The 26970-nt window shown below is 41.0% G+C and overlaps 2 protein-coding genes across 23 annotated transcripts in view; one reads left to right on the forward strand and one right to left on the reverse strand.

The window, feature by feature from the left end:
* The window catches only part of TDRD1 (tudor domain containing 1), a 53271-nt gene extending 31285 nt beyond the window's left edge, over positions 1 to 21986 (reverse strand). For 3 of the 19 annotated variants that reach the window (XM_081538275.1, XM_081538270.1, XM_081538224.1), the window contains exons 1-9: positions 20896 to 21063; positions 13303 to 13633; positions 10782 to 10840; positions 4675 to 4819; positions 2707 to 2812; positions 2148 to 2211; positions 1221 to 1325; positions 811 to 993; positions 183 to 326 (exon numbers count right to left, since the gene is read on the reverse strand). In XM_081538275.1, the coding sequence (XP_081394401.1) occupies positions 183 to 326; positions 811 to 993; positions 1221 to 1325; positions 2148 to 2211; positions 2707 to 2812; positions 4675 to 4819; positions 10782 to 10840; positions 13303 to 13603 (1107 nt within the window). In that variant the 5' untranslated portion in view covers positions 13604 to 13633; positions 20896 to 21063. Of the gene's footprint in view, positions 1 to 182; positions 327 to 810; positions 994 to 1220; positions 1326 to 2147; positions 2252 to 2643; positions 2813 to 4674; positions 4820 to 10781; positions 10841 to 13302; positions 13634 to 14066; positions 14132 to 20734; positions 20802 to 20895 lie in introns of those variants that run through there. The other 16 variants (XM_081538198.1, XM_081538181.1, XM_081538187.1 and 13 more) reach the window with 12 other exon arrangements.
* Positions 21987 to 26478: 4492 nt separating this feature from the next.
* Positions 26479 to 26970, forward strand: part of CCDC186 (coiled-coil domain containing 186) — a 37462-nt gene continuing 36970 nt past the window's right edge. For 3 of the 4 annotated variants that reach the window (XR_014068227.1, XM_081538334.1, XM_081538308.1), the window contains exon 1: positions 26479 to 26514. Coding sequence is in view for 1 of the 4 variants with exons in the window: in XM_081538308.1 (XP_081394434.1) it covers positions 26495 to 26514 (20 nt within the window). In the remaining 3 variants the exon portion in view is untranslated. Of the gene's footprint in view, positions 26879 to 26970 lie in introns of all 4 variants that reach the window. The other variant, XM_081538323.1, reaches the window with a different exon arrangement.

Genomic DNA, 26970 nt, shown 5'->3' on the forward strand with positions numbered 1-26970 from the left:
TTTAAGTAAGGCCTACTAAAGTGGAGCCAAGAAAGTCCATTAGTATTTCTCTACATAGTAAAAGATATACCAATTGGTACTTTTTCATAATAACCATGGCGAAAGAACATGCAAATACTGTGTCCATTAAAAACAGCTTCTTTGGGACACTAGTAGGAATTTAGAAAGTAAGAGAGACTCACACAAGGAGGAAACAAGTCAATTTTCCTGTTTAGTTGGTGAATTCTGTTTACTGGGATTATTTCTTCATTTCCATAATCAATATATAAGACTTGTGCCACCTTCTGCAGCAGATCAACATCTTGAATTATTACTCTGTTCCAGGTCTGAAAGTGAAATATGACAGCATTCTGCTTCAAAACAGCATTTCACAACCTTAGGTTTAAAAACTCTCAATCAATCTACAGAACTTGCTAAGGAAAGGTTACTGTTCTGTTCTGAGATGCTCCATTAACCAGTTAACTTCCCAAGAATCTGGCTCAGAATTCCCCAAACTCGTCCATTTTAGATGCTTTAGTATGCACAGTCCCCAGGCTATTCTAGCCCAGCAGACTCGGCTACACAAACAAACTCAAGCTCTAGGACTCCTAATCACTCCTACCCACCCAGCAGTTGAGGAGATGGCGAGGCCTGGGCCATGAATGAAGTAAGTGAACAGACCTGGACTCCTGACTGAGGAAGAAAAACGGCAGTGTGACCAGAATCTCACCTCAAGCCATCTAACGCATCATTAAGAGCTCTGGTGACGAGCTGATAAAACCGAAGTAAATTAAAACGTCTTATTTAATAATTCATTTCATTAGGGGTTACCTGATCAACAGTGTACTTGGCAACGCAAATTTCCCCCTTCACAGGAACATAACCTTCTTCGTATGCCTTATTTGCATAAGTTTCCTTTAAGCTCGCAGAGAGTTGGTTCATGTATTCTAAAACTTCTGAAGAATATAACTGCACATAGAAGTCACCTGGGTGTTTGAATTCAGTAACTGTACCCTTTCAAAGACAAAAAAGTTGTAGTAATTTGCTGAGAAATACAGCAAATGTTAATTCTATAAAGCTTTGTAACAAGATACAAAAAGTGTTATAGATAGTTTCTGCAATTTGTATCAATTTCAGTACTATTTTGGAGCTATCTTATAAACTCAAATTAAACACGGGAAACAAGGGAAAAAATCTGTAGTGCTTTGGATCTCTGTCTGTGGAAATTAAACAGCAAATACCTTTATTTCCATGGTCTTCCTGAGTTGAAGGCTTCTCAAATCAGAAAACATTATTTTATCAGCACAAATAGCTCTTTCTTTAGTAACACTGAGAGGACAGTCACTCTGGTTTGGAAAAAAAAAACAAACACATAAGTGAGTTACTTTACAAGCACCCTTTTAAATACCATGGCCAGTATTTGCTAGAATCAAGGTCAAAACAGCTCAGGTTTGAATAAAAGCATAGAGAAACAACATACATCTTCAAGAGTCATTAAAACAAACTGTCCACAGGAGGAGTACACAGCACTGGGATCACCCAAGAATCAGGCCATGATGGTGATAACAATGCTGAGTTTATTTTTAAAAGGGGAGGGGGGAAAAGGGGAGGAGGCAGTGTTTTAAGTTCTCCCTTGTTAACATTTTTACAGGGATGGGTTTTCTTTTTGAAAGTAGAAGCCAGGACCAGCTAGAGAAGACTAAAATTTATCTATAAAATATGAGTTGGATTCAGTGATACTTTCCAGATTACAAATTATTTACTTCACATAGTTACCGAAATGGAAGAAAGGTATTAACAGGAAAAATGTTCCTTTAGATAACAGGGTCTATCAGAATCCAGCACACAAAGTGAGACAGCCGTGCACACAGGGGTTAAAAGGGAAAGGACTCTCAGTCCTCCGCCTACAACCAAGCTCACCACCTCAAGTCCTTTTTAGAAAAAAAAAATACCAGCTGGACATAAACAATTCTTGTAGACCCCCTACAGTCACCAAAGATCACTAGGGTGTACAGATTTATTTAACAAACAAAAAATAAAACCAGAACACTGGTGAAATGGAGAAATAAGTCATAAATATTTTATTTAGCTTCAGTCTTCTTATTTTGAAATAATGGGCATCATTAAAAATTTGCTCTTAGGGCAAAGAAAGAGTAAATATATCATACCTCATCTTTCACTTCCATGTTCTTTGTTTCAAAAGGTGATTTACGATCTTCAAGCTTGTGGAAACTGAAATAAAGCAACCAATTATAAAACATATGGTGCAAAACTAATTAATGGTAACATAATTGTGGTAGGGGCCACAGCTATGTTAAATTCTCCACAAAACCCAGAAAGAGCAAAATAGCTTCTTCCAGAGAATCACAGTAGTAACAAGGTAATACAACCCATGCTGGCTATGCAATGGTCTGCTCTGTGCACAGGTGTGCTTTTGCCAAAAGCCGCCTAATGAAAGGGAGACAGTCCCATTCTCCAAGCCTCAGTGTTCCTATCTGTAAAATGGAAATAATCCCTATGTTATGTAAAGCAGAGTTCTGAGGATCAAAAATTATACAGCTGTTCACTTTGGATTTGTACATTTTATGTTATACTTCAGTAAAAAAAAGTAAAAAGAAGCAATGTTTACATACTCATGCCTGCCTACCTGATTTGATCCTATACTACCAAAAAAAAAACCCATATTTTAAAATATCCTCTAATGAAATTTTTAAAACTCACACTTACTTTTGCTGGACAGGTTTGCACACAATTTTGTGGGCTGCCCAGTCCCTTCTCTGGCATATGTTGGAGCAGTAGTACGTCTGCTTGCACTGTGAGCACCTCAGCGACCCTATAGAAGACAGCCCGTGACATCGCCAGTGTGTTATTGCAGATATTAACAGATTCAAAGACCAGACATATCAAATGCCACTCTATTAATCATATCGAGGAGACTATGTGAAGAGGATTGTGCTGCTTATGATTCTGGGTTAAGACTGAACTTTTAAAGCTCTCTTGAACTGCAGAAAAAGGGGAGTGCCGAGATGAAAACCATGAGGAGGACAGACTGGAAACACCACTGACTTTCCTAAAGTAGAATCCAGAACATGTGCTGGAAAAGGAACAATCAAAGGAGACAGAAAATCTGGGGTGGTGGAATCAGTGCGCAAGCAGAGTCTGACGAGGTTCACCTTTCACCTTGTGCTGTTAAGAAGGCACAGAACAAAAACCAAAAGGACAACCACCTAGAAAAACCCAGGAAGTTTCTAAAATGAAGTTGAAAGAAAAAATGCTATCGGCATCCAGAGGAAAACAAGCTATCTAAAAAACAAAACAAAACCCACAAAGAAACAAAACCACAAAACCAGGCTGACCTCGAATGCCTCCGCTCTAAAAGAAATAGGAAAAAAGGAGCTAATATCCAAACAGACAGTAAGCACAGAAAAAGTGCTCGAGATCACTGATCATGAGGGGAATGAAACTTAAAACCACAGAGAGATACCACGACACACCCACGAGAAGAGATAAAATTAAAAGGACTGGAAACACCAAATGTTGACAAAAGACGTGGAGCAATCAGAACTCAACAACAGAGGAAATGCAAAATGGGACACCTCTTTGGAAAATGGTTTGACTTTTTCTTATAAAGTGAAGCATATATCTACCTTTGACTCAGCAATCCCACTCCCTAGGTCTGTACCCAAAAGAAATGAGAACCCACATTCACACAACGATTTATGCAAAAATGTGGAGAGCTCTATTCATAACAGCCAAAAGCTGGACACAAGCAAAATGTTCAACAGAACAGACACACAAACTGTGGTATCACACAGTGAAATGCTACAGCAACAACAACAAAAATTAACTGTACATGCAACAACATGGATTAAACTCAGGAATATTTTCTAAATGGAAAAAGCTTCACACAGAAAGAGTCCAGAATGTATGATTCCATTTATGAGAAATTCTGTAACTGGAAAAATTAAATTATGGTTAAAACACAACAGTGGTTGCCTCAGGTGGGGCGGGTATATGACTGGGAAGGGACAGGAGAGAATTTTCTCAGGAGATGGAAATCTTAATTTTGACAGGGCTATGGGTTTGTGCACTTCAGTGCATATTATATTTTATTGAATATCTCAAAAAAAGTATAAAAATAATCAAGCAAAGAAGCAGTAAGAGTGGGAAGATACAGATGAACAAGAATGGTAGAATGTTGGCAGCTGCTGAAGCTCAGAAATGGGCATATGATGTATATACACTCATCTGTTTATGTTTTACATAAAAATATTTTTCATATGTGATTAGGAATAATTAACAGGCAATACTGGAGTGGGTAGCCTTTCCCTTCTCCAAGGGATCTTCCCAACCCAGGGATCAAACCCAGGTCTCCTGCATTGCAGGCGGATTCTTTACCAGCTGAGCCACAAGGGAAGCCTAAGAATACTGGAGTGGGTAGCCCATCCCCTTCTCCAGGGGATCTTCCTGACCCAGGGATTAAACCCAGGTCTCCTGCATTGCAGGTGGATTCTTTACCAGCTGAGCCACAAGGGAAGCCTAAGAATACTGGAGTGGGTAGCCCATCCCTTTCTCCAGGGGATCTTCCTGACCCAGAGAATCAAACCCGGGACTCCTGCACTGCAGCCGGATTCTTTACCAACTGAGCTATCAGGGAAGCCCAATTCAACAGGCATCTCAGAGCAATATGTTTACCGAACAGACCGCAGCGATGGCAAGTTGTCGATCGAAGAGGAGGTCCTAAGGAGTTGAAAAGCGCTGGATTATTTATGGACAAGGAATTCTCAACCAACTTGTGTACTTTCTTTGACTTTGCAGGAGGCACGTGATTGCTAGGCTTCTATGAAGAAAAGAGAAGAGCAGTATTAAAACTTGGTAAGAATATTGTTTTATTTGATAAATATAGATTTGGGATTTCGCTTCTGAGAAGATTAAGTAGATGTACTTTTCCTTACTCCTGCCATTAATTACAAATGAACACCTTGGACTTACATGGACAAACACACAGCAACTCTGAAGGAAAGCAGAGGAGAGACGAGGTACCCTGGGGCCCAAAGAAGGACCCAAATGGGGTACTGGAGAAGCCTGAAACACCCAAAGGCACAGACAGTAAAAGCCCTGGCAAAAAGCCTGCTTGCTGTCTCTCTGGCCAAAGACCAAGAAAGGGGCGGCCCAGCAAGACAGAAAACCTCAATCAGTAACTGCTCTAGACAATCACCGCAGGAGAAAACTGTGGTCCCATTCGCAGCAGCAAAGGTAGACTGGGGAGCCTAGACCTCCACCCGCACCAGGGCACAGGGAGGTACCCCTCTCTCCCACCCAGGGATATGGGAGAACGCCAACAAAGCAGGGAGCCAGTACTTCATCCTTGTGGGGTCTCCCTGTAGAGGCCACGTGGAGGGGGGCCTGGACTTTCTCCTGGCAGTAATGAGTGTCCCTCTTACCTCCATCACCACTACCACTGGGGTGGTTAAGAGGGAGCCTGGTGGACAGTCAGGATTTTCCACCACCATTCAACAGGAATGAGTGGAGTCTCTCCACATCCTCCCATCTCCAGGCCTCCCTCCACCCCACGGAAGTAGAGAGGACACGGTGGGGGACGCGGTAAGGACATTGGGGAGCTGAACTCCCATCCTTGTCCAGCTGAGCACATTCTGGGCCATAAATCATACAGACAATGGTGTTCCTCGACTACAATGGACTCACATTAGAAATCAGTAACAGAATGAAACAGATAAGCTCCACACATTTGGCAACTAGACAATACACTTCTAAATAATGCATGCATCACTAAGACAGAAATTTATAGCACTAAAGTCACACATTAGGAAAGAAGCAAGTCTTAAATTAACACTGTAAGTTCTCATCTCAAGAACCTAAACAATAAGATTAAAACATGCCCAAAGCAAGCAGAAGGAAGGAAACAATAAAGATAAAAGTAGAACCGATTCAAATGTATTTTTTTTTAATGGCTGAGTAATATTCCATTGTGTATATGTACCACAGCTTCCTTATCCATTCGTCTGCTGATGGACATCTAGGTTGCTTCCATGTCCTGGCTATTATAAACAGTGCTGCGATGAACATTGGGGTACACGCGTCTCTTTCAATTCTGGTTTCCTCAGTGTATATGCCCAGCAGTGGGATTGCTGGGTCATATGGTAGTTCTATTCCCAGTTTTTAAAGGAATCTCCACACTTTTCTCCATAGTGGCTGTACTAGTTTGCATTCCCACCAACAGTGTAAGAGGGTTCCCTTTTCTCCACACCCTCTCCAGCCCCAGCCCTGAGCCCTTGTCTCATGCATCGAACATGGAATGGTGTTCTGTTTCACATATGATAATATACATGTTTCAATGCTATCCTCCCAGAATATCCCACCCTCACCTTCTCCCTCAGAGTCCATAAAATTGTTCTATGCATCTGTGTCTCTTATTCTGTCTCGCATATAGGGTTATCGTTACCATCTTTCAAATTCCATATATATGCATTAGTATACTGTATTGTTGTTTTTCTTTCTGGCTTACTTCACTCTGTATAATGGGCTCCAGTTTCATCCATCTCAGTAGAACCGATTCAAATGTATCCCATGGGGCAATGGGATGACCCAGAGGGATGGGATGGGGAGGGAGGTGGGTGGGGGGTCCAGGAAGGGGAACACATGTAAACCCATGGCTGATTCATGTCAATGTATGGCAAAAACTATTACAATATTGTAAAGTAATTAGCCCCCAACTAAAATAAATAAATTTATAAAAAAAAAAAAATTAAAAACACAAGTTTATCAGTTGAATAAATAAACAGTAATATATAGCACTTAAAAAAAAAAGATAAAAGTAGAAATCAATGAAATTAAAAATAAAACCGGGAGAAAAAATCAAACAAGACCTAGTTCATTGAAAAGATTAACAAAGTTGATAAATCTCCAGCAAGACTAACAATGGAGAAAACAAAGGCAGAAATTATCAATATCAGGAATGAAATAGGTATATATTACTACAGGCCATGAAGATACAATGATGATAATGGAACACACTTCAAACAACTCTACATAAATTTCACAATGTGGCAAAATGGACCAATTCCTGAAAAGTCACGAATCATCATAATATGAAATAGATAATTTGAATAACCCTATAAATATTAAGAAAAATGAATAATTTTAAAACTCCCAAAAAAGAAATCTTCAAGCCCAAATGGCTTTTACTATTGGAGACCACCAAATGTTTAAAGAATTTATACTGATTCTATACAATCTCTATCCCAAAAAACTAGTATTATGTTGACACTCAAGCTATACAAAGACAATAAAAAAGAGAAAATTACAGACAAAACTCATGAAAATGGATACAAAAATCCTTATTCAAAGCAACACTAAATATAATTCAGTAATATATAAAAAATAATTATACATCATGACCAAGTGGTGTTTATTCCAGAGATACGAGACTAGTTAAACTGAAAAAAAAAATCAATGTAATCTACCAAATTAACAAGCTAAAGGGGAAAAGAATCACAACAGTATCAATGAATGAAGAAAAAGCATTTGAAAAATTCAATACCTATTCATGGACAGACGAGCCTGGTAGGCTGTAGTCCATGGGGTTGCTAAGAGTCAGACATGACTGAGCGACTTCACTTTCATTTTTCACCTTCATGCATTGGAGAAGGAAATGGCAACCCACTCCAGTGTTCTTGCCTGGAGAATCCCAGGGACGGGGGAGCCTGCTGGGCTGCCGTCTATGAGGTCGCACAGAGTCGGACATGACAGAAGCGACTTAGCAGCAGCAGCAGCATTCATGATAAAAAGAAAGCTCTCAGTAAAGTAGGAAGAGAGAAAATGTCATCAACTTGATAAAGGTCATCTACAAAAATCCTCTACATTCTCAACAGTGCAAAGACTCAATGCTTTCCCTGTAAGCTTGGAACCAAAGATATCCACTCTTACCACTATTAACACAGTGCTAGAGTTTTAGCTCACACAATAAGGCAAGAAAAGGAAATAAAAAACATATATTTTAAAAAGGAAGAAATAAAACTGTCTTTTATTTGCAGATGATATAATTATCTATGTAGAAAATCTCAAGCAATCTACACATATTATCTATGTAGAAAATCTCAAGCAATCTACAAAAAAAATTCCTAGAATAAGTGACTCCTGGAGAGTCACAGGATACAAGATAAACATGCAAAATCAACCATATTTTTTACATATTAGCAATGAAAATGAAGACACATGGAAATAAAATGTATAATAGCATTTATTCAAAAAAAAAAAAAACACTTAGGTGTAAATCTAACAGAACACGCACAGCTTTATAAACTGAAAACCGCAGTGAAAGAAATCAAAGAACATCTAAATGAATTGTAAGACAGATTGTATTAATTAGAAGATTCAACCCAGCAAGTTCAGTTCAGTTCAGTTGCTCAATCGTGTCCGACTCTTTGCAACCCCATGGACTGCAGCACGCCAGGCTTCCCTGTCCATCACCAACTCCCAGAGTTACTCAAACTCATGTCCACTGAGTTGGTGATGCCATCCAACCATCTCATCCTCTATCATCCCCTTCTCCTCCCACCTTTAATTTTTCCCAGCATCAGGGTCTTTTCAAATGAGTCAGGTCTTTGCATCAGGTGGCCAAAGGATTGGAGTTTCAGCTTCAGCATCAGTCCTTCCAATGAATATTCAGGACTGATTTCCTTTAGGATGGACTGGTTGGATCTCCTTGCAGTCCAAGGGACTCTCAACAGTCTTTTCCAACACCATAGTTCAAAAGCATCAATTCTTCGGTGCTCAGCTTTCTTTATAGTCCAACTGTCACATCCATACATGACTACTGGAAAAACCATAGCTTTGACTAGACGGACCTTTGTTGGCAAAGTAACGTCTCTGCTTTTAAATATGCTGTCTAGATTGCAGGCAGATTCTTTACGAGCTGAGCCACAAGGGAAGCCCCAACCCAGCAAAGGTGGCAATAATTCTCAAATTGATATACAGGCTTAATGCAATTCTATCAAAATTCCAGCAAGATTTTTTTCTAGTTACAAACTGCTGCTGCTACTGCTAAGTCGCTTCAGTCGTGTCCGACTCTGTGCGACCCCATAGACGGCAGCCCACCAGGCTCCCCTGTCCCTGGGATTCTCCAGGCAAGAACACTGGAGTGGGTTGCCATTTCCTTCTCCAATGCATGAAAGTGAAAAGTAAAAGTGAAGCCACTCAGTCGGGTCCGACTCTTCGCGACCCCATGGACTGCAGCCTACCAGGCTCCTCTGTCCATGGGATTTTCCAGGCAGAGTACTGGAGTGGGTTGCCATTGCCTTCTCCTAGTTACAAACTAGAGTACTCCAAAATGTAGACTGGAAAGAAAAGAAACAAGACTAAATAAAACTATTTTGAAAGATGAAAGATAAAATGGGAGGAATCACTGTACCCAGCTTCATGACTATCTATCACAGCTCCAGTACTGTGTGGTACTGATGCAGGGAAAAGACCCAGAGAGCAGCAGAAAAGAACAGCGAATCCAGAACAGACTCACACAAATTAGTCTAGCTGCTGCTGCTGCTGCTGCTCCTAAGTCGCTTCAGTGTCCGACTCTGTGCAACCCCATAGACGGCAGCCCACCACAGTCCCCCATCCCCTGGATTCTCCAGGCAAGAACACTGGAGTGGGTTGCCCTTTCCTTCTCCAGTGCATCAAAGTGAAAAGTGAAAGTGAAGTCACTCAGTCGTGTCCGACTCTTAGCGAGTCCATGGACTGCAGCCTGCCAGGCTTCTCCTTCCGTGGGATTTTCCAGGCTAGAGTACTGGAGTGGGGTGACACTGCCTTCTCCGTAAAATAAGCACATGAAAAGATGTTTATCCTTAGCCATCAGGGAAACAAATTAAGATCACAATGAGCCATCAGCAGACAAATGTGAAAACAGGGAAACTAAAAATACTAACACTAGCAAACACTGGAGAGGATGCTGGATGCAGAGAATCTGGGTCACACATATTCTCGATGGGAACGTAAAACGGTAGAGCCACTCTGCAGAACACTTTGGCAGCTTCTTAAAAACCTAAATATGCAACTATTATATGACCCAGAAACTGAACTCCTGGGCACTTATTCTAAAGCAAAAACAAAAATCTCATGTTCACAGGAATGTTTATAGTAGTAGTAATTATAATAGGCAGAAACTGGGAACAGCCCAGATGTATTTCAATCGGCCACAGAATTAAATAGGCCTCAGCAATAAAAAGCAATACACTACTGATACCAACAACAGTCGCAGTGAATCTTCAGAGAATCACACTGAGTGAAAAAAATTCAATCCCAAAAGGTACAAACTGTATAATATTGTTTGTATAGCATCCCATCCTTGAAATGACATTTTGGAAATATGGATTAGATTAATAGCTGCCAGAGGTTAAGAAGGGGGTATAGGGGGCAGGAGGGAAATGGATGTGACCTCAAAAAGGTGCAGAAGGGATCCTTGGAGTGATGGAAATATTCTGTATCTTGACTGTATTGTTTCATTATCCTGGTTGTAATATTATACTGCAGCTCTGTAGTGTGTGACCATAGGGAGCACTGGGTAAAGGCTACAAAGGATCTCTATTATTTCTTACAACTGCATGTCAATCTGTAATTACCTAAACAGAAAAAGTTTATTTTTTCAAAAGATACTAGGCTAAAGATAAAACAATGTGACCTTGAATATTACTTGCAAATTGAGTAATTCTTTACTAACATAATACAAAAACATGTTTAGAAACTTTTATCCCGAAACACAAAAGAGAAGAAAATCCACATTAACTTACACTATTTACTTCTTTGGGTGGTGAATTATTTCCAACATTTACTGGTGACACAGAGTTACCTGGGGATATAAAACATAATACCAAATAAAAGTCAAATATTACTTTATTCCTGAAAATGTACAATAACATAATTAGGTAATATTCAAATAGAGCTATACCATAATAGCCTTAAAGCCACACTATAAATAAGCAACATCCTACTTTTCCTAATGGAAAATAAGGATTTGTCTGAAATTTCCTCTACTAGTACACCCCACTCACTGTGAACTTTTCTCCATTCACAAAGGAAACAGTTACCAGGCTTTCTGAACTGCAGACTTATTTACCCTCTTATAAATTACTGAGGACCTCAAAGAGCTTTTGTCTACATGGTTTATATCTATCAATATTTAGCATTATTAGAAATTAAAACTGGAAATTCCCTGGCAGCCCAGTGGTTAGAATTCCATGCTCTCACTGCTGAGGGCCTGAGTTCAATCCCTGGCAAGTCCTACAAGCCACATCGCATGGCCAAAAAAAAAAGAATGAAATTAAAACTAAGAAGTAGACATTAAAACTAAACATTTAAAAATATTTATTAAAAATAACAAATGTATTACATGTTGCATGATTTTTTAAAAAACTGCATTTTCCAAGGCAAAAAAAAAATGTTTGAAGAGTGGCGTTATTTTACATTTTTTCACATCTCTTTAATGTTTGGCTTCACCAATGATAGCTGGATTCTTGTATCTGCTTTTGAATCCAATCTGTTGTTATATGTTGCTTTAATTGAAGTCCCTGAAGAAAATCTGGCCTCATACACATATAAGGTTACAAATAGGAATAGTATTTCATGGCCTTCTCAGATAACTGGATATTTTCCTTTAATTCACACCAAAACTCAAGTGGTAGTTTAAGGGTTAGTTGCACTATGGAATCTAAAGCTATTATCAATAAACTTTTCATCTGTTACATTAGAATCCATTGATTTATCTTGCACTTTAAATGGATTTTTATCCATGCATGACTACAAAACACTACACATTGGTTTTTTGTAAAAGACTAAGAAAATGTTGAGTTATGCAGATCTTACAAATGTTGACACATTTCATCAGACAATATCAAAAAATCTTCAGTGTTAATATCACTGTGCACCTCAGCAGAAAAATCTTCTAAGTACTGGGAAGCTCTCCAGCTTACAGTGGCAGATACATGTTTCTTCAAATTGTATTTTATCATCAGCAACAAAATACTGTCAGCTGTTTCCTTTGAAGTGACAGGCTCACTTTGCCTATTTTTGAGAAAACGACTGCCAGATATCTAAGTCTGAATGACCACAGTTTGCCATTCTTTTCAAGCAAAAATGAAAAATTCCCCCCAAAATTTCCATTCTGCTACAGTTCAAACAATTGCACACATGCTTTTCATACTTCAGTAAGCAGCAAAAGTTAGGGGTAATTCTCATTTTGTTACACAGAATACTAAAAATACCTGTACACAAGGGTCAAGGCTTATTAATAAATTTGTACTGCCTTATCAAGGGCATTCTTACATAAAACTGACATGTCTGGCTTGCTTTGTCTTAAATCCAAGTGCATGACAATGAAAAACAATGACCCCTAACCCAGGCTGGTACCCCTGCTAAAGGTGAGCTAATGAGGTGTTAGAGATTACCCACCTCTGCTTCTGCACCACCTGCATAAAGTCAGCACAGTGAAGAGGAGCAAATAATGTTTTAATATTATTAGGAAAATACTTGTGACCCCAGAGGCCCAGGGGCTTCCCTGGTGCCTCTGACGGTAAAGAATCTGCCTGCAATGCAGGAGGCTTGGTTTCAATCCCTGGGTCAGGAAGATCCCTAAGAGAAGGGAATGGCTACCTGGTCCAGTATTCTTGCCTGGAGCATTCCAAGGACAGAGGAGCCTGGAGGGCTACAGTCCATGGGGTTGCCAAGAGTGGGACACAACTGAGCAACTAACACTTTCAGTTTTTCAGAGGCCCAAGGGCCAAACTCTGAGAACTACATCACCATATTAAAAGGTCATACCTTACATACATTCACAGAGGCTAAATTCCACCAGGCCCCAGCCTCCTTAAAAAGTAGATTTTTAGAATTAAGACTAAAAGAATGATTTTTTAAAAAAAATCAAATGAAACAAATTATCATCTTAGATACATCTTTGTGAACTATTACATGCACAAAATTTGCATAGTAATTCTAGACTAAGGCCAATCTTTAGAACATTCATAAAAAGCCAGTGTTTCCTTTCTACATTTCTAGTGTATCTCTGGATTGGGTGGGGGGTTGGGGAGAGAAGTTCATTTGTAGACATTTTCTCATGAATCCTTCTGTGATTATGTAACCAAAGTAGCTACTTGGCATCTGGTTTTCCTTTCTAAATTAACATTTACATGCAAATACTATAAGTGAGCCATTTTGTTGTTCTGTTAATCAGCCCCTGGTGTGTAGTTACAGATGCTTTCAGTAAGTCTAAGAAACCATCAGAATCAAGTGAGTATTAAACCTGCAGTTTGTACTCACCTGTCGGCAATGTCTTCCTGTCTTCCTTGGATCCAGCCACTTCTCCACTGGCACCGTTAGGATGTGAAGATAATGAACTGTCTTCCTGACTAGCCAAAAACTGTTTGGTTTGCTCACAAAGCAAAAAATTGTTCTTTTTATTTCCATTCTCTGGGCTTTTCAACCTGAAATTAGGATGGTTAGGATGTCCTCCAGGACTTCTTAAAGACTCGTGTGATGGAAGCTTGCTTTCATTTTTCTCAAAATTAAATGGCTCTGTCATTTTACAGGTAGATGCCCCCAAAATATTTCTTGACATCATATTAAGCGGCAGTTTAACATTCACAGAAGTCTAAGGGAAGAAATGTATTTAAAAGGCAACTTTTAATTCCAAAAGTAGAAGCACTGCAGGCCCAGGTGGTTTCTTTTTTATGCACTAGCTCTTTCTCATAAACGACTCTGAAGCAGATGTAACTAACTGTGATACTGTAACAGGAAGGAAAGGGGCAGAGAACGACTTTTGAACGAATGACGTAGCCCAAGGACACAACACTGACAGATTAGAATCAAATGGGACCAAGCTGGCAGACAAGACTAGACCTTGATCCTCAACCAGCAAGTGAAATGACACACCCAGAAGTGCCATGACAGTTCCAAGGCACTGTTTAAAGACCAAGGAGTGGGTGATGGTCCAGATCCTGGAAATCTCCGCCCCTCCCCCAAAACAGATGGAATAATCCTCCCACTCATTAGCATATGAAATTACCCAGTCTATAAAAACTAACCACGCCAATTTTCAGCTGCACTCGCCCTCTGCGATGACCCACACTGTGGAGTGTGCTTCTCTCTGTGTCTGAATAAATCCACTTTTTACCTATCATTTTGTCTCTCACTGAATTCTTTCTCCGACGAGACATCAAGAACCCGAGCTTCATTAGGTCCTGAAACCAGGTACCGTGGGTTTTGGCTGGGTTTGAGTCCCAGTCATGTGGGTTCAAGTCCCAAGCCCGGTTTTGGCTGGGTTTGAGTCCCAGCCACATGGGTTCAAGTCCCAATCGGAGATAAACGGTTTCAACATCAAAGCCTGTTCTACAGGCACAAGAAAAGAATGATTCTTCATCATTTAAGTACAAACTCCAAGTTGAACAAAATTCAACAATGGACAATTCAAGAGACATTAAGTGTTACACCTCTGAGTTCCGCATCATTCCTTACCTTAAAAAGCTTCTGGAAACAACAGGGATAGAAAATTCGAATATGATAAATAGAAAACACCAAATAAGATGACCGCACCAAGCCCAAGTAACCAAAGTATCAATGATTAAGTCTCAATTAAAAGAGAAAAAGAGAGATAGACCCAGGGAGAAAAACATCCAGATAGATAATATGCACAAAAGACATACATTAAACAAAATATATGGCAAGCTTGAAAATAAAAGGACTATAACATGTGCCATTCAGATAACCAAAATAAAGTTGGTCTGCTAATGATTAATAGCAGATAAAAGAACCTAAGGTAGAAAATATTCAGATAAAGGGAGATATTTTATATTGATAAAAGAAACACTCCCAGGATAGAGAGCAGCCGGGAATCTCTGACTCACAATGACATTGCCTTGAGATGTACCAATATAAAGTAAAAACTGATTAGTAGAGAAATTCAGTCTCCAAAAGGACACACCAGCTTTAGAAACATACTAGTCAACGGACAGAAAACAATCAGTGATAAGATGCATTTTACTACCACAACGAACTTGATCTAGTAGGGACCAATACAACCAAGAATATTCATTTTTTCCAACACTGAGATATTAACAGACTACCAAGTCCACTTCATCTAACTCCAAATGAAACTAGTACCATACAAGACACGTTCACTCACCACACTATACCAATCTCCATCTCAGATTTTACTTCCCTGAAAATCAGCATGCAAAACCCACAGTGGGAGATCAAGGGTTTGGGTTTGGTTTTAGTTTTTTCTTTTTTTCCAGCCGCCCTCTGGGGCATGTGGGATCTTAGCTCCCCAATCAGGGCTCAAACTCGCGCCCCTTGCATTGGGAGCATGAGGTCTTAATCACTGAACTACCAGGGAAGTCCCTGTTTTAGTTTAAAAGTGGTAAAATATTACAAAGGAAATGATGGCAAGCCTGACTATGAGAACAATTAAAAGCTTACAAAAAACAGTAAAGAGGTCAGGAGATAAGTATTAACTCAAAGATGACAAATTGGATACCTTTAAAAAGTGGGATAAACAGTAAAGAAACATCGAGACACTGTGGGTGACTGGCCCAAACACCACCTTCCACCTCTGATTTGCCAGCCTGAGTTAGAGACAACATTGGCCATCATCAGAGTTAGAGCTGAGCTTCTTGGGAACTCTGTCTTTTTCTGATGAATAGGGACAGACTCGGCTAGCAGGGTCTTTCACTCTTTTCTTCCGGCAACATAGATCTGAGGCCTGAAGATATACCACTCATATCACAATGAGGAAGCAATAAGCATAAGCAAGCAGTCCAACTTCAGGACACTAGAGAAGAAAATAACCAGTCTGGTGCCCCTGGCAAAGGCTCTGACTCTAGCCCGGAACAGCCTATGCATGGACTTGCTGTGGCATCAGAAAAATAAACCTGTGGCTTTTCCCTTATTTGCAGCCCAAAGGATACAGATATCAATAAAATAAATGAGCAAGAGCCGTGAATGAAACACATAGAGGATGAAGATTACTTGATTAACATACGGGGTGGGGGTGGGAGGAACATTCAATCTCACTTGTAACAAAAAAATTCAAATGGAAATAACTATGTATTACTTCCTACGCAGCATACATGTAATTAAAACTAACTCAGTGATGAAGGGAATATAAATGAATATGTTCTGTCTGGGAAATAATTTAGAGATTTATATATGCATTTTGTTCTCTTGCATATATGTGTACATATATATACACATGTATACATAAACATATACATAATGCTGCTGCTGCTAAGTCGCTTCAGTCGTGTCCGACTCTGTGCGATCCCATGGATGGCAGCCCACCAGGCTCCGCCATCCCTGGGATTCTCCAGGCAAGAATACTGGAGTGGGTTGCCACTTCCTCCTCCAGCGCATGAAAGGGAAAAGTGAAAGTGAAGTCGCTCAGTCACGTCCGACTCTTAGCGACCCCATGGACTGTAGCCTACCAGGCTCCTCCGTCCATGGGATTTTCCAGGCAAGAGTACTGGAGTGGGGTGCCATTGCCTTCTCCACATATACATAATATATATTCTTAAAAATGTCCATAGCCACTCACCAGACAAGTCTACTTCTAGAAATCATCCCACTGAAATAATCTTAAATATAAAAAAATACAGTATGTATAAATATCCATTTACAATAGAAAAAAGAAAGAAATAAAATAAAAATTAATTAATTAAATAAAATAGAAAAAAGAAAGTTAACTGTGATGCCTCTACTAGATAGGATATTACACTAACATTTAGAATTTTAGTTTTCAGAAACACTGGAAAATATGTTAGAACAACAAACAAAAAATCAGAAAAACACTGAGTTATTTAGTGTAATAACTGCAAAATAAAAAAGAACAAAAATCCATGTAAAAAAGATGACTGAAATACATTAAATTTAAAATAACAGTGGTCTGGGGTGGGTAAGTTGACAAGAAAATCTTTTTCACTATTGTTTTCATTTTCCAAATTATATTAAAGGATGAGTTATTTTTACATAAAAAAGTATTTTAAGGGTTAAAATATCATTGCATGTTCAATTAAACCTTTTTCCTAAAGTGTGGTTAATTTTAAACCAAGTAAAAAATCATAGTAATACTTAAACCACAAAACTAGGGTACAGACAACTTCTCAAGACACCACCGGGACCCTCAATACACAGTCTTTAACTCCTAAAATAGCCTTCCTAACTTTCTCTTTATTCAGTAAGGCTGACAATCACTCCACAACTCCTTACTACTCTGTACAGTTACCTAAAGACAGTTATTTTAAGTTGGTGCTAGAACCATGTCTTACTAAAAAATTAACAACAAAAACCTTTCTAATTTCTGATAGCACCTACTGTGGTGTTTGGTATAAAGAGGCACTCAAAAGATACTTGTATGATAAAAACTATCTAACATGCCCTATTGCACTGTTTTCCTGACAACCTGGACAGGACAGTTAAATTCCCTGTCCGAAAATGTCATCTGACAATCCTAAATAGAGAATTACATCATAGTATGAGGTTTATTGAAATTTAATAGCAATAATTCATGTCTTAGCTCAACTCTTCCAAAGTCCAAAAATTAATAAATACATATTGACTTTAGGACTTCCCTGGTGGCTCAGAGGTTAAAGCGTCTGCCTCCAGTGTGGGAGACCCGGGTTCGATCCCTGGGTCGGGAAGATCCCCTGGAGAAGGAAATGGCAACCCACTCCAGTATTCTTAACTGGAGACTCCCATGGACAGAGGAGCCTGGTAGGATACAGTCCACGGGGTCACAAAGAGTGGGGTCGCAAAGAGTCGGACACGACTGAGCGACTTCACTTTCACTTTCACTTTAGGAAGGGTAACAGAATCAGTCTTAGACCTAATGTAAAGTTTTAGTCTGCTTAGTGAAAGTTGCTCAGTCGTATCCGACTCTTTGCGACCCCATGGACTATACAGTCCACGGAATTCTCCAGGCCAGAATACTGGAATGGGTAGCCTTTCCCTTCTCCAGGGGATCTTCTCAACCCAGGGATCGAACCCAGGTCTTCCACATTGAAGCAGCAAACAAAAAGGATTTAAGCTTAAAAGAAGCTCCACCTATGGCGCAATCTTTAGGTTAGAATTTAGGTTCACTTGCCTCACCCAATTTAGGAATTTTCATCACAACCCCCAGGGTAAACAGACATCTAGACCTGTCCTATAAAACTAGAGGCTTCTAACTTCCTTTAATTTTGGACAGCCAATTGTACTGCACACGTCTTTATAAAATGATTCTCTTCCCAACTGACTACTGACTCCTGTTGCTGCCCTGTGACCCCAACCTTTCAAACATCTGAAGTGGGCACCACGTCCACTTTCCTCCAGGTCCTTCACCAGCTGAGGACCTGCCAGACCTCCCACAATTTAGCACTTTCTCTAGTTCATCCACAACCCAAACCCAGACAGGACTCTCCTAAAAGCACAGGATTCGAGATGTGGGCTGACAAATGGTCAACAGGAGAACTGCGCTATCCCTGACTCTGAAAACCACTTTCACCCATGCTCTAGCTTTTGGAGGAAGTAGGACTACTGTGTGCACACATGAGGAGCCACCTAAGATCTTTTGGAACTTAATTCTTTTTTAATATGTAATTATCATACCATGCAATTGCCGTTTTTCTTCTGATTTATAGTTCTATGAATTTTAACACATATATAGATTTATGTAACCACCACAGTTGGGATACAGAACAGGCTTTTAAAGCTGAATTTCAACATTACAAAACACTGAGAATGTGCACGTATCTTCACTTGGCTTCATCCTGGGTCAATCACTGGGGCATAACTGAATAGGGAATCAATGGGCCCTATACCATAATGCTGTGCTTCCCAACCTTGGGTTGCAAACTTCCAATATATATAGGTACAGATATTGCTTTGCAGGTCATAATACTTTGAGGATGGCCTAACCTCACCCAATTTTAAAATAAGTAGTTCCTCCATATAAAATCCACTATTTTTTTTACACACTACTGGTGATGAATAAAATGAATTTATAATCATCCTCAAATCCACAGTAAATAGTCTTGTTTCCTTAGCCAACACAAGAGGTTAATTAGAAAGATTCGCAAATTTCTTTAAGGAATCACTGATGTAATACAAGAGCAGTGGAATGAAAGTAACTAACTTCTGCAGTTCTATAGGCAAATATAAGGCCTTGGTTTTGTGTTGTCCTTTAGCTCTATGCTTCACGAACTGATCTCAGTAAGACTGGACACACCTTCAAGGGTAAAAACTTTCTTTTATTCCCTTAGAATTCTGCGACCCCTCCCTTATGAAGCCAGGAGCATCCCAGGATACACTACAAACAGTGACATAAGGTCTCTCTTCTCTTTTCAGGAGACCACAGCCAAGAGGTGAGAGTAAATTCACAGTGGGCTGTGCTTAGTCGCTCAGTCGTTTCCGACCTTTGCGAACCTATGGACTGTAGCCCGCCAGACCCCTCTGTCCACAGGGATTCTCCAGGCAAGAATACTTGAGTGGGTTGCCATGCCCTCCTCCAGGGGATCTTTCCAACCCAGAGATGGAAACACTGAGGGCAGATTCTTTACAGTCTGAGCCACCAGGGAGCTAAATACCGAAAGTGCATACAACAGATAACTCATTTTTTTCCTTCTGTTTGCTTTTGTCTTGCCGGTAACCCCTTGCATTCAGAGAGAATGGCTATCCAAAGGAAACATTCAACTTTTCAAGCTCTGAAACTCAACGGTTCCACAGGAAGATGAGCTTTAAAGTCTGTCAGATGTAAGTCTGAGCAGTTTCATCTTCCTCATTCGGTACGCTAGCTCAGGCAAATCACTTCATCTCCCTAGGATTCAGTGACTGTAAAGTCTAGCCAGCAGCAGTAACTTCCTCATAACATCTAATCATGAGATTAAACGTGAGGCTGTATGTCAACCACCTAGCACCGTGGCAGGTGCTTACTAAACCCTTAAAAGGCAGCTATTATTTTTACTTTACTTCTGTGCCACTCCCACACTCAAAGAATTTCTTCCACTCATGTGGAATTAGTTTGCACACTGAAGAGGGAAATAATTTGAGGATTCAAGTAGTCCTATTTCTTTATTTCCACAGAGAAGGAAAGGAGACCTGAGAAGGTTTAGTAACTCTCCAAACCCACAAGGACCAGCGCCCTTACACAGTTGAGATGAAAATTCAGGTCATGTTCCTAGGCCTTGCAATTGTGCATGCAATACCCGGATGGCTCAACAAGGCAACCAGGGGCATGTTCCTTAATTTCAGAGGCCCAAATGGCAAGCATATTTATAGCAGGGCCCGAGTACCAAGAAAAGCGACTGGCACACTGCACACACGCTTCAGACAGGTGTTAAACGAACCAGGGTTGCCTCACCTATATCTAAGTGAATGCTGCAATGCACCTTCTTTTTACAGGAGGTAGGAAGGGGGTGGGGGGTCAAATCTAACAAATATTCTTTGCACTGTAGCTTTGAGTTAAATGAAAGCACTGAATCCACAAGTCAGATTCTTCTAGAAGGAGAAAGGGGTACTTGAAGGGGATGCAAGTGGAGGTTTGCACTTTGGAGAGTCATGCCTGGAAATGCGAACTATTTTTCAAACATGCTGCAAGTCCCCCTTACGTCCAAAGCTCAACTCTCACATCTCTCGCCCCTCCCCCCAATACGGGATCTTCCCCCACCAAAACCTCCCACCCCAGACGTGCCTTCCCCGCCCAAGCTCCCAGGACCTCTCCAACCTTCGATACTCTCTCCACCTCCAGGCCCCTGGTACCCGCTCAACGCCCGACCTCAACGCCCGACCCTAACGTCCAGCGCCCAACGTCCGGCCCCCAACGACCGAAGCCCCGCAGCCCCCATTGCAGTCCCTTTCGCTCCCCCGTACGCCTGGGACCCCGACCTGGAAAGAGGCAAAAAGGCTGTGGATCCGACCCGTCTCTGAAGCCTCGCAGTGGTGGCGGCGTCTGCCCGTGCCAGGAGCCCTGCCGCCCAGTTGCGCACCCCGAGCTCACCTCGCCCTGGGTGCCCAGCCGGCCCTCCTGGCGCCAGCATGGCGCCTGCGCAGTCCACGCCCAAGGCCTCGCGCTGCATCCACGTGCACACTCCGCGTGCATGCGCAGACGTGCTCAGGCCCCGGTGGTGCAGCTTTGTGAGGGCTGGGACAATGGCTGCGGGCTCAGGGCGATCCTCTGCGGAAACATAAGGTACTTATTGTTCCAGCTCTGGAAACTCCAAGGGCAAAGATGCAGATCTTGTCTCTGCGAAGGTCACTTGGATCATATTAACCACTTAAAGCCTTCAAAAGGTTTTTCAAATCAATCCCTGCTTCTCTGAGCTTGCGGAAAGTAGGTACACGTGATCACACTTTGCCCTGAGAGCACTTAATTATAGGTTGATGTTGCTCAAAGAAAAAAATTTGTAAACTTGTTTTTTTAAAACGATGACTTTCACAAAAAAATCCAGAAGAAAAATGTTACTTGTATGTACGCATCACCCAGTTCCAATAGTATCTATTTAAGGTCTGTCTTGTCTGCATCATTCAGTATCTCACTGATGTAATAATCTCCGTTGATTGTCTGAAGCAAATTCCTACTTGTATACTGTTCTCTTTTTAATAGATCTTTATTTTTAGAACAGTTTTAGAAGAATAAGTGGATTCAGAAGACTATGGAGAATTCCCACCTTATGTTTCCCCTATTATTAACATACTGCTGCTGCTGCTGCTCCTAAGTTGCTTCAGTCGTGTCCGACTCTGTGCGACCCATAGACGGCAGCCCACCAGGCTCCGCCGTCCCTGGGATTCTCCAGGCAAGAACATTGGAGTGGGTTGCCATTTCCTTCTCCAATGCATGAAAGTGAAAAGGGAAAGTGAAGTCACTCAGTCGTGTCTGACTCTTAGCGACCCCATGGACTGCAGCCTACCAGGCTTCTCTGTCCATGGGATTTTCCAGGCAAGAGTACTGGAGTGGGTCGCCAGTGCCTTCTCCGATTAACATACTATTAGGATACATTTGTTACAATTAAGGATCCAATAGGACTTCCTGGTAGCTCAGAGGATAAAGAAACTGCCTGCAATGTGGGAGACCTGGGTTCCATCCCTGGGTTGGGAAGATCCCTGGAGAAGGAAAGGGACAACCCATCCCAGTATTCTGCTGGAAAATCCCATGGACAGAGTAGCCTGGCCACTACAGTCCATGGGGTTGCAAAGAGTCCGAGGCAACTAACCACAAGGATCCAATATTCATGCATTATTAAAGTCCATGGTTTATTTAGAATGTTTAAGTTTTTACCTATTGTCCTTTTTCTCAGCCCAGGTCCCATTCAGGATAACACACATCATTTAGTTATCTTGTCTCCTCAGGCAGTTTTTCAGTCCCTGGTTTTGATCGTCTTCATGGCCTCCAGGGGTATTGGTGAGACATTTTTGTAGGATGCCCCATTGATGGAATTTGATGTTTTCTCATAATAAGAGGGTAGTTATTAGAAAGACTACAGAGGTAAAGTGTTATTTCTGTGGCATCACATCAAGCATTCTTTGAACATGACAGTTGCTATTTTTTGTGATCACCTGGCTAGTATTTGTCAGGTTTCTCTACTATAAAATTATTCTTTTTTCCCTTCCTTTATGTCCTCAACACTTTGGCAGAAGTCATTTTGTGCAGTCTACACCTAAACAAAGGGAATTATGCTCCCCTTCCTTAAAAAGCAGAGTACCTACAGAAATCATTTGAAATATTTTTGCATGGGAGATTTGTTTCTCCTCTTCAACTTATTTTCAATCATCAGTCAGTTCAGTCACTCAGTTGTGTCGGACTCTCTGTGACCCCATGAACTGCAGCATTGCAGGATTCCCTGTCCATCACCAAATCCTGGAGCTTACTCAAACTCATGTCCATCAAATCAGTAATGCCATCCAACCATCACATCCTCTGTTGTCCCCTTCTCCTCCTGCCTTCATCTTTTCCAGCATCAGGGTCTTTTCTAGGGAGTCAGTTCTTCGAATCAGGTGGTCAAAGTACTGGAGTTTCAGCTTCAACATCAGTCCTTCCAGTGAATATTCAGGACTGATTTCCTTTAGGATAGACTGCTTGGATCTCCTTGCAGTCCAAGGGACTCTCAAGAGTCTTCTCCAACACCACAGTTCAAAAGCATCAATTCTTCGGTGCTCAGCTTTCTTTATAGTCCAACTGTCCCATGCATACATGACTACTGGAAAAACCATAGCTTTGACTAGATAGACCTTTGTTGACAAAGTAATGTCTCTGCTTTTTAATATGCTGTCTAGGTTATTCATAGCTTTCCTTCCAAGGAGCAAGCATCTTTTAATTTCATGGCTGCAGTCACCATCTGCAGTGATTTGGGAGCCCCAAAAAATAAAGTCACTGTTTCCACAGTTTCCCCATCTATTTGCCATGAAGTGATGGGACCAGATGCCATGATCTTAGTTTTCTGAATGTTAAGTTTTAAGCCAACTTTTTCACTCTCCTCTTTCACTTTCATCAAGAGGCTTTTAGTTCTTCGCTTTCTGCCATAAGGGTGGTGTCATTTGCATATCTGAGGTTATTGACATTTCTCCTGGCAATCTTGATTCCAGCTTGTGCTTCATCCAGCCCAGCGTTTCTCATGATGTACTCTGCATATAAGTTAAATAAGCAGGGTGACAATACGCAGCCTTGATGTACTCCTTCCCCGATTTGGAACCAGTCTGTTGTTCCATGTCCAGTTCTAACTGTTGCTTCTTGACCTGCATTCAGATTTCTCAGGAAGCAGATCAGGTGTGGAAAATTTCAGAATTTTCCACAGTTTGTTGTGATCCACATAGTCAAAGGCTTTGGCATTGTCAATAAAGCAGAAGTAGATGTTTCAATCATATTCAATCATACATATATCAATAGAGACTCAGATATTCATTTTTTGCTGTGGGTTATAATCCAACAGTCCTTTACTTCGTTGCTCAAATTGTTCCAACTTTGGCTATTGGCAACTCTTTCAGTTTTGTTCTTCTTTGACATACCCGCATCAATGTGGCAACCCACTCCAGTACTCTTGCCTGGAAAATCCCATGGACAGAGGAGCCTGGTAGGCTGCAGTCCATGGGGTCGCTAAGAGTCAGACACGACTGAGTGACTTCACTTTCCCTTTTCACTTTCATCCATTGGAGAAGGAAATGGCAACCCACTCCAATGTTCTTGCCTGGAGAATCCCAGTGATGGGGGAGCCTGGTGGGCTGCCGTCTGTGGGGTCACACAGAGTCGGACACGACTGAAGCGACACAGCATCATCAATGTAGGGTTGTTTTTATTTTTTGAAGCATGATCTTTCTTTCTAGTATATTGTATTTTTACATCCATATATATTTAAGTATGTATCTTTAAAAGATTTTAACTTCTGAAAAACATCACCCAAATTTATCCTATCTTTAAAAATAATTTCATAATATCATAAAGTTAGTATTTAAAATTTCCGAGATAGTCTGGAATGACTTTTAATAGGTATGGTCAAATCAAATCCTATATTTGCATTCAGTGATATATTTTAAAAAGAGATTTCTCTTTTAATGTTTTCATCTTCTTGCAACTTATATATTGAAGGAGCAGCTGTTTTTCTCACAATTCTGTTGATTACATTCTCTCTGGCAAGAATACCTCCCAGGTGGTATTGTGTTCCTCTGTTGTTTCACTCAGAAGACACTTAATATCTAATCGTTTCTCTTTGGGGGATATACACTCTAAAGTTTCCAGCCAGCTTTCCATATGATTCTGAATTCACTGGTGATCATTATCTAGATAGATTATTTCATTGAAAGTGAAAGTGTTAGTCACTCAGTGTCCCACTTTTTGTGACCCCATGGACTGTAGCCCCCCAGGCTCATCTGCTCATGCAATTTTCCAGGCAAAGAACACTGGAATGGATTGCCATTCCCATCTCTAGGGGATCTTCCTGATCCCAGGGATTGACCCCAAGTCTCCTGCATTGCAGGCAGAGTCTTGACCATCTGAATTACCAGAGAAGTGTTTCCAAAATGATAATAGTCTTTTTCTCTGCATTTGTTACCTGAAAATCCATAAAGAACTTTCTCACATCAACTATTTGACTGAGATTCAATTTGTAACAGAAAAGGTAGGATGTTTGATTCTTTTATTAGTTTTCAAAATGTGATGATTTATTGGCATCCTCCAAAAGTGACCAATACCATTCAAAAAAACTCAACACACTCATTACTTTTTAAACTGGTAGATTTGTCTCATTTGCTGTTACTTTCAAATGCTAAAATTATCTTCTCTCTATGAGGAATAACTTTGAATTGGCTCAAATCTTTTTGACACAACTCCTTTGATCTTTACTTTCTGGTACAACCAAAATATCCTAAATTTTCTTGTACATTTCTTGCCTTGTAGGTTTAGCTCTTGAGCTCCAAGAGGAGCCTAGGTTACTTTTAGTGGGAAATTACACTTAGAGATGATTGGACAATAGGGGTGTCCACTGGGTTGATCATTATTATAGACCTTTTCAGTAGACGGCCTTTTTTTTTTTTTAATGGAAATGAAATGTACCATGAGTTCATGCCGATATTTCTAATTTCAAATTTAGTAATTCATACTGATGTTTCTAAATTCAAATTTAGGATTGCAGTGTTTTTATACTTAATTTCTTTGATTTTTATATTTGTATTTCCTTTTTCCAATACTGAAAATCTTGGTTCCAAGGATTACATATGTGCTTTATACTAATTTATTTCATAAATAACAGTATCAATATTACTGCCAATAAGCATACTGAAAAAGCTTAAAGTTTCTTTCATATTTTTCCCCTTGGAATAACATCTCAATAGGAATGCTTGGTGAAACACTCCAGTTTCCTTGCTGGGAAATCCCAGGGACAGAGAAGCCTGCTGGGCTTGGGCTGAAGTCCATGGGATCACAAAGAGTCGGACGCGACTGAGTGACTAAACCACAGGAATGTTTGGTAAATTTATTGCTTAAAAGTCAAGTCATTTCTTTACTGTCACACTTTAACTGCATAATGTGTTTTAATCAGTATCTTCATTTAAGGAGGGAGGTGCCATTTCCTGTTGGAAAGAGGAATAGAGTTACACAGTGTTGAATGTTTTTCAAGTGAGACTTTTTGTTTGTTTTGGGGGTTTTGTTCTTTCAGTCCTGAGTTGTGCAGTAAGAAGCCTTAAATCAAAGAGCAGCACTAAACTGGTTAGAATAGGTTTGCAAAACCTCCAGAATGAAACTGCTCACCTACTCCGGACGCGATTAGGCAACTGTATTCAGTATACGTTTCCCCCCCAGTACACTATATATATAGCTAATTATTGAGCAGCATTGGCGTGCCAAACCCCACTCTGCGTGCCGGGGTGATGACACTTCCCGGGCTCAAGGCTCACAGTCGGAGAGAAACGCACCAACAGTTTATTATCAAACAATGGCAGTAGGTGCCAAGCAGTGGGCACGAATGCACTGTTGTGGAAACCCCCAGAGCCTCTCCTGGAGATGAACTGTCTGAGGGGCAGGTAGGCAGCTCCTGCTGACTCTGCCCACGTCAGGTGCAAAACTAACGCATCAGAGCTGGGAGGTCACAATTTCAAATTCTCTTTATGTCCCTGAGTAAGATGAGTAGGGGCCAAAGGGTGAAGAGTGATCAGCTCCAAGGAGCGCGTCCTACAGGAAGCAATAACCTGCTTGGGTCGGGGAGGGGCGTGAGAAGTAGGGCCGGACTAGCGAGGCAGGACAGCGGGCTCGCCAGGACAGCCGGCTCGCCAGCACGGCCAAGGGGTGGGGAGCTCCAAAGACGAAGAGCCCGGGCGGGACGCTTGCCTAGCAGGAGAAAGCGGAGCGTCGGCCCCGCTCACTGCAGACAGGTTCCCCAGGCCCAAGGTGCGTTGCGTCACGACGCTGTCGCCTCGTTGATTGGCTCCCCCGGGGAGCCCCGCCCCCTCAGCTGTAGCCGGGCCGGCTTCGGTGTCGCC

Source organism: Giraffa tippelskirchi, chromosome 2, assembly GCF_054371585.1.
Source record: "Giraffa tippelskirchi isolate mGirTip1 chromosome 2, T2T-mGirTip1v1.2.pri, whole genome shotgun sequence".
NCBI lineage: Eukaryota > Metazoa > Chordata > Mammalia > Artiodactyla > Giraffidae > Giraffa > Giraffa tippelskirchi.